The sequence below is a fragment of the Spodoptera frugiperda genome, chromosome 23 (assembly GCF_023101765.2).
Source record: "Spodoptera frugiperda isolate SF20-4 chromosome 23, AGI-APGP_CSIRO_Sfru_2.0, whole genome shotgun sequence".
Taxonomy (NCBI): Eukaryota; Metazoa; Arthropoda; class Insecta; order Lepidoptera; family Noctuidae; genus Spodoptera; species Spodoptera frugiperda.
In genome coordinates this window covers 7,233,377-7,241,505 of record NC_064234.1, presented here as the reverse complement: position 1 = coordinate 7,241,505, position 8,129 = coordinate 7,233,377, and the positions used below count along the sequence as shown (strand labels likewise).

Below are 8,129 nucleotides of genomic sequence, written 5' to 3'. Positions count from 1 at the left end.
ATCCCACAGAATGCCTAATTTGTATGTAGTTAAGAACCCACCTACTAAGTACTTACCTACTTGCAACAGTAACAGATATTAGTATTTCATAATAAATATGAAATTCAATAACGCAAGCGCTTTTTTAAATAAGCTCTACATCTTACGAAAACAGACAGTTGATTTATCTATATATTAATACGTGAAGCAAAAACTTTGTAATTCTTTTTACGAAAATTGCGCGGACGTAGGAGCATAAAATTTGGTACACTTATAGTTTATGTGTAGGAGAAGTGCATAGCGCTAATATTTTTCAAAAATAATGCTTATAAAGTACATTAAATCAATAAATAAAACATTACACACACATGCATAGTATCTGATCGTATTTGACAAAACGTCAAAATCGATAGACATTGCGATGATATTCTCACGTCTCATATGAAAAGAGTTTTATAAAAGAGTTTGAGTTAAATAAAAATTATCCTTCAACGTACGTTAAGTGGTATTGTAAATTAAATCATATATGGTCGAATTTCGGCCACTAGGCGACCACTAGTATAGATAAATATGCATTTTTAGATTAATGGTATATTAAAAGGAATTTAATATATCTAGTATCTATTATTCTTTCTATTTTCTACTTAGTATAATATAGAACATTCAATATTATTATAAGTAGATTATCTAGAAATCTGAAGACTTATTGGAACTCATAGAAGAATAGTTGTTGTTTATGATGTTAGAATTATTACAGTCCTGTTGTTTATGTTAAACCAGTAGATTATGCATCGCTGCCGTTTCTTCCTAAAACGCAAACGAGGATCTGGATAGTGCATGGCATACAATACACATAACATATATAGAACTTATCGATATTATTATACATATATGTATAAATAAACAACACAAGCAGTCCCATCGATTGTATTTTGTACACAGTAGACAATATGAAGCATTGCTCTGTTAGGTAATTATTTAGCAAGTGTTGTTTACCATTCTTTCAAATTGTTAGTTCAAGTGAACCAAATTGTATCATTTCGGTATTTCAGGTGTTTTATTGGGAGCAGATATTATTTGTAGAGATCTCCAATAGCGATAGTTCTACTTTCTAATATATTCAATATTTGGAGATACCTCTACTTAACTAGAAATTATTGCAAAATATGAACTAGAAACTAATATAATAATAACCGAAACAGTTGTTGCTAACTTTTGGGAGGGGCTTGGTCAGAAGGGGCTTCTGGTTAGTTTACAATACCTATGTACCTAATAGTACAGATTAAGAAGTCATCTTACCTACAAACTTCTGAAACAGAATTTGTTGGCATTATAACCTTTATTTAGGTACCGCCCAGTACCTAGTGAGGTGGTTATTAGAATAATATTAGGATAAATATCTATAGCTTTGTCTAATTATAAGTTCTACTTAATACAAGCACGATTCGACACACGACAGATGATTGATACCTAGCAATTAGACGCACTTCTAGCGCATCTATATTTTTCAAGTCTTTCATTAATTATACTTAAGGCAAGTAAAAAGTAGGCATGTTATAAAACATTCACGAATCATATAGTTTTAATATCAGGTTAAAGTTCTTTTACATCATTTATGGTGATAATAGCAATCGAGTGTGGGATGTCAGGGAAATCATTCTAAATGTTTAGCGAAGACTGTGGGTAGCACCTATAAGGTCAGCCTTGCACCCACACACTCCTTTTAAGTAAGTATCTCTACACTAAACAAGATAATACCAAAACATACACAACGTCGAATGTCGCAATTATCCTACATTTGAAATTCAACCTTATGTTGTGATAATAAAGTGTCAACCCGTAAAGCTTTAGTTTTAAAGTTACTTTTATGTTACTTGTGGGCACACAGTTTGCAACATTCACCTTTTCCTAAACAGGCAAGCGGATTTTAGAACGGCTGTTGTGGGCGACAATCGTGAGTGGAGGGAAATACTTTGCTTCAAACACACATTCAAATTTTTACATTTTTAAATCTTATTTTAGCTGTGTGGCTGTGTAGAATATAATTGTTATCACCCTGCTCGTTACCATGTAGTTATCGTAATAACCGACTAAGGAGCTACATGATACATCTACACAGCTATACATATAATAAAAATGTAGAAATATTAATTCTGTACAATATTTTTTATTCTATAGCATACAATTGCATAATACTTTGACATAATTTATGATCTAGTTCTAATATTAACAATTTTTTTTAAATTTCGTCACGCATTTTATCTCTGAAAGGGCAGACAGAGATACACCTAGCGACACGCAATGCCACTGTACGATGTACCCCATGTACACCATTTATGTTATAAGTCCCATGTGTCCTATATAATAGGGGGGTGAGCCTATTGCCATATGCTGAGCACAATTAACCATAATTATATTATTTATATTATATAAGTCTGTTTCTATAATTTGTCGTACTCGTACCCGCCTATAGTTATTGATGTTTCTACACTCTTACCTATATTAGTGTACCTATTTGTTTATTTATTTATTTACTTTACTTGATATTTACTTACATTTTTAAATATTCAATAAAAAAAAATACATTTAAAAATATAAAAAGTAATGTACTTTATTACTAGTTACGTGAATATTAACTTCCGTGAGTCCTTCCCTTCCTACCTTGAAACATCCTTTACTGATTTAGATACTGTAGGTAGGTGTGAGAGGAGGCCTTTGCTCAGCAGTGAGCACTTACCTGTAGAGTGAATCATCATCATTAACTTATGTTTTTCCATTTCTGACACCTAAAAATTTGTTCTACATAGTTGTTTCATCAATAGTCCCACGAGGTAATTAAACCTCATGGGCACATTTTACAGGTACATGAATAAGTTTCCATAAAAAATCATGTTGGTAAGATTAGATAATAATCACACAAATTTTGCAATCAAATGTCCGACTGAAGACCGAAGAAATATAAAAGAGATAATCTTTTATATTTCTTTAGCTTGTAAAAAGTTGAAAACCCTTCCTCTGTCCATAATTTAACTTTTACCATCTTTAAAATTCGGGGAAACCATTAAAATAATTGAGAGTGCTGTCACAACAAAAAATATATAAATTAGTGTTGTCATACTAACAGTTGCCATCTGACAAATACAAAATACAACGCATTTTAATGTTTGTATTCTATTATAATACATTTTTCAACATTATTACAATTTATATACTCATTTCCGATAAATATGAAATATTTTATTTGTACATTTTATTTTTGTGACCAAAATGCTAGTATGTAATTTATAGTATCCGACCAAAGCTTCAGCTTCAGCATCCGCCAACTTCGGGCCGAAAAAAAAGTCCGAGCAACCGTCGAGATCGTAACTTGTTGTTATTGTTATTTACAAAGAATTTAGTGTTTATTATGTTATTTATTACTTTAGTTTCGGTCTAGTCGAGTAAAACAAAGACTGATTGATTGGTTTAATTATAATTTGTGAATTACATAATAAAGAAATACATATATTTTATAAATACATAAATCAATTTTTTTTAATTATGACTGATCATTTAAAATATAAAAAGTTTAAACTTTTATAAGCCCAATAAAATCCATATTTTTTGCCTTGCTTGCTGATTTTCAAAATTACCTATTTATTCAATGGTAGAATTCTAAAATAAAGGACGTTGCGTCCTTGGGTAAAAAATGATTTTTTCTAACCATAATACTAACTCATCATAACTCTACTGACTCTACTCTATAAAATAGTAGTTGTCTATATTTATAAGATGGCGGGTGATGAAAGTGACAGGTTTGTAAATAGTAAATGAAATACCAAAAACATAGTTTTAATAATTATTTCTCCAAATAAATTAACTTTTAACAATTACCCTCTAAACTTATTTGTAGTATATCATTTGTTTTGCAATTACATAACCGGCCTTTGTTTATAGTGATCTAAAGCCATCCAGTGTCGCGATCATCAGAGAAGTTTATGATAGTGAAAATGCTCACATCAAGTTTGAAATGGAACTGGAAAGAGCACTGGAGGCCGGCGTTAGCGTTATTGTGATAGAACCAGAGCCACTTGGTGAAGAAACAGCACGCTGGATTTATGTAGGAAACCTCTTGCATAAGGTTTCTGTTTACAGTGGACTCTGTAGCATTGCTTCAGGTGTGTTATTTTTCATTGTTATACATGATTAGAAAAAAATACAACATTGATAATAGAATATTATAAAGCCTTTTTGTTCATAATTCATTGGTAAATAATGAATTTGTAAGATTGAAAGCTCACAGTAAAATGTTTGTTTACTTTTTGAGGTGAATTTAGTTATTAAAAAACTTTGGTTTCGTATTAATCATTAGTATATTTTATCATTTATTTCAGGTCTTGCATGGAGTTCATTAGCTTGTGCACCCTTTGGCATTGTGTCTGTACTGTGTGCAGGTTGTTACACATTGTCATGGCAGTGGGATCCGTGTTGCAAATATCAAGAAGAAAAAAACCGCCGCCATTTATCCACATTACCTATGTTGAGTGATCTAACATCTGCCTCACCTGTTGTTCTGGTGCACACAGACAATAAAAGAAAAATTACTTTACATACAACAGTGTCTATAACAGCGGCAGCTATATGCTTATGGAGACTATATAACATTTTTAAATAAAAATATAGTCCTGCAAATAGCATAATAATGGTGTTGAGCTTTAGTCATTAAATGCTCCAATGAAAAGCATAAAATATATTAGTGCTTTCTAATAATGTTGTTTACGTCTGAAGTCTAATGATGTAATTATACAATATGTATAATTTGTTGTAGGATGCAATGTAAAAATGTTATTAATAGTAGAATTAGTTTAAAGCCTGTACAAAAGATATTTTCTTGTAATTTAAGGATGCTTTTTAGTTAATCAATTGTGATAGTGAAGGATTCTGTTAAAAAGCAAGGTAATGGTGATCTCCAATTAATAATATCCTCACTGTTATCATGTAATAAAACAATGATGCAATTTGAATGATTGTTTTTATTTATACCTTTATAATATTAAATTGCTATTGTGCCCATAATAATTAAAAACAATAATTAAGTAGTAAACATTTTCAATAATTTTTAAAATAATCGTAATATATTAAAGGTGCTTTGTTCGAAATACAATTTGCTTATTCATATAATCTAATCATGAGTGTGTCACATTGGTGCAATATCATTTATACTTTTGTCCGAGATAAAATAGTATTATGTAATATTGACTAAAAATAACCCTGTAATATGAACCATAAGTAAATAAAACTGTAGCAATTATTGATGAAGGTGAAATCAATCAAATAACTTTATAAATTAAAATTGTAAAACAATTGCAACATTCTTCAGTCTTTCACCATAAATAAGCAAGTTAGCTAACAACAATTTGAGTATTAATTTACGACAGTTTATAATTAGCAATGTCAATGTTACTTCCTAATCTAAAATAAATTTATCCTATTGATACCACAAGTTTGGTAATGGCACAAGATACATATTGCGGAAATACAAATTGTATTTATAAAAGAATAATATAATTTCTTATATAATTATAATTAAAAAGTGTCCTCCTTAAAACTAATAAAAACCCCTTTGCCATTAGAGAAAATAAACAGTGCCCGTAAAAGTTTTCATTAAAATCTTTATGGACATAAATCTCTTTCTTTGTAAAGTACTTATGTTAAAAGTTGAGGCCACTAAGATGTGTTGACAGCTCTCTTTGCCATAATCCAGTGATACAATGATGGTGTACAATGTCTTAGAGTTACAGCTAAACTGGGTAAAAACTGGCTAATAACCAAATCTTTTTCTTTGTTCACAATTCCATTAAGGATCCTGTTTGCAGTGTATTCTGGAGAGAAACCAGCAGCGGTGCTTTTATCCATTACTGAAACAGATTCAATAATATTTATGTTTTAGTATGATAAAGGGGAATGACAAATGTGGGAGAGCCATGCTTCGGCACGAATGGGCCGGCTCGACCGGAGTGATACCACAGAAAACCGACGTGAAATAACGCTTGCGTTGTGTGAGCGATGTTACTGGAGGCCCAATTCTCCCCTTTCCAATCTTCCCAATCCCCGATTCCCGAACAACAACCCTTAAATTCCTAACCCCCAAAAAGCCGGCACTTGTAACGCCTCTGGTGTTTCAAGTGTTCATGGGCGGCGGCGTTTGCTTACCTTCAGGTGATACGCGATTAATTTTACAAAATTAATCTACAGATATAAGCAACAAATATCAATTATTAAAAAACTCACCTCCATGGGCTTCACCAGATCCTGTGTATGCATTTAAAGATATAGCAGTTTTTATATAACCAGGGCTGACAACTGTAACATTGATGTTATGCTGATGCATTTCTGCTCTAAGAGAATCTCCAAAGGCTTGCATAGCATGTTTTGCCGCCGCATACGCAGAGCGCTCAGGTATGGCAATGAGTCCCTGGACTGAACTCACAAATACTATGTGACCAGATTTACGTTGAACCATTTTTGGAAGACATTCTATAAAATAAACAATAGAATTAATAAATAAGATAAAAATTGCTTACATTTAGTACAAGTAATATATTTATTATGAATTACTTGTGGTTATCACATCAAGTAGAAAAAACATTTGCATCAAACCTTAATCAATTCAATGCATTAATATCATGTGATGATTTCACATTAAGTTTTATGAATCAACCAAAAAAACAATTTCTTACAGAACTACAAGAATATCTGAACAAGAAAATTACCTTTTGTTAGAGCAACAGAGCCAAAATAGTTAACATCCATAATACTCTTGAAAACATCTATCTTAGAATTCAATATTGATCCTCGATGTGAGATACCTCCATTGTTAATCAAAATGTCTATGTCTCCACAGGCGTCATAGACACGTTGAACAAATGAACTCATTTCTCCCAATTTCATAAGGTCCAACTCCAATACAACTGGTTCCAGTGTTGGAATAGACTGAAACATAAAAATAATTTTAATAGTATTTTCTATTTATAACAAGTTGAGACCCACATTCCCTATTACTCCAAGAAAAAAACCAAAACATTCAAAGACCATGGTGCCCAAAAGGTCTGTTATAGAAAATTTACTGACAGAGTAGCGGTTTAAACAAAGAATGTGTGTAAAGAAAGTATGAAGGTACATACCAGATTCTTAGACATTAGGTCATTTTTTACTCTCTCCAATTCTGTTTTTCTTCTAGCAGCTAACACTACTTTACTTCCTTGTTCATAGAATGCATGAGCCAATGCTTCTCCTATCCCAGAACTTGCACCAGTTATTACTACTACCTGGAAATATAAAATTACAAACCATATTAACAAGGTGACATACATAATAGACATAATTATGATTAAATTGCCTCGCCATATTATTGCCACATACAACTTCTATGTAAGAACTTGCCCTGAGTTTTAAAGTAAGGTAAAATTTACTAAAGTGAACTAAGGTCATACCTTTCCTTGCAATGCAGCACGACGTCTATTTGTGGTGATACAATTGAATAATTTACACATTGTCACACCAATGGTCAATGGTATACCAACGTACTTCAGGTACCAAGTAAGTGAGTGAACTGCAACTGCATCACAGTATAAAAGATCCATTTTGTTGAACGTTTATTAGTGATGATCGTTGAGCTTAAAATCCAGTTATTCCAGTTTACAAGTCCAGGCGTAGAAACTCCAGGCAACCAATTTATTAAAGCTAAAATATTTGATAAGAATAATTATTAGTTAAGTTCACAATTTAATTGGTTGAAGGTTTCAATGAATTAAAAGTAAAAGATCACCGGTATTATCCTAACTGTTCAAAGGGCCACCTTACCTTATATAATTATAAAATGTATTGGTTAAAAATTTAAACAAAAACATTCAATTAAATTTAAACTTCAACCTTGACTTTAACCTTACAAAGTTAATATTATTCTGATATGACAGATGACGGAAACAGATATAATAAAAAATGAACTTTAGACTATAGATTGCGATGACACAAGTACTGATACAATATCGGTAATCGGTATGTAGTGCTACTATGATTAGTAGAATATTGTCTGTGCGAGTTTAGTACGAGTACTCATATCGCACAATGAAATTGATAACTATTTTTGAGTTAATTACAAATAATTTGAA

At 31.4% G+C, this 8,129-nt stretch overlaps 2 protein-coding genes across 3 annotated transcripts; one reads left to right on the top strand and one right to left on the bottom strand.

Moving 5' to 3' along the window:
* The first annotated feature begins 3,607 nt into the window (after positions 1 to 3,607).
* On the top strand, positions 3,608 to 4,982 carry LOC118267310 (transmembrane protein 11 homolog, mitochondrial). Its single transcript, XM_035581233.2, has 3 exons — positions 3,608 to 3,773; positions 3,916 to 4,136; positions 4,353 to 4,982. The coding sequence occupies exons 1-3, from the start codon at positions 3,751 to 3,753 to the stop codon at positions 4,631 to 4,633; spliced, it is 525 nt and encodes a 174-aa protein (XP_035437126.1). The 5' UTR covers positions 3,608 to 3,750; the 3' UTR covers positions 4,634 to 4,982.
* LOC118267318 (dehydrogenase/reductase SDR family protein 7-like) lies at positions 4,974 to 7,986 on the bottom strand. Of its 2 annotated transcripts, none has more exons than XM_050702841.1 (6): positions 7,822 to 7,986; positions 7,452 to 7,701; positions 7,143 to 7,286; positions 6,732 to 6,951; positions 6,250 to 6,495; positions 4,974 to 5,876 (listed from the first exon to the last, which is right to left on the bottom strand). In XM_050702841.1, the coding sequence occupies exons 2-6, from the start codon at positions 7,599 to 7,601 to the stop codon at positions 5,686 to 5,688; spliced, it is 951 nt and encodes a 316-aa protein (XP_050558798.1). In that variant the 5' UTR covers positions 7,602 to 7,701; positions 7,822 to 7,986; the 3' UTR covers positions 4,974 to 5,685. The 2 variants fall into 2 exon arrangements, with proteins under 2 accessions (XP_050558798.1, XP_035437138.1); XM_035581245.2 differs by having other exon boundaries at positions 7,787 to 7,941.
* Positions 7,987 to 8,129: the final 143 nt, after the last annotated feature.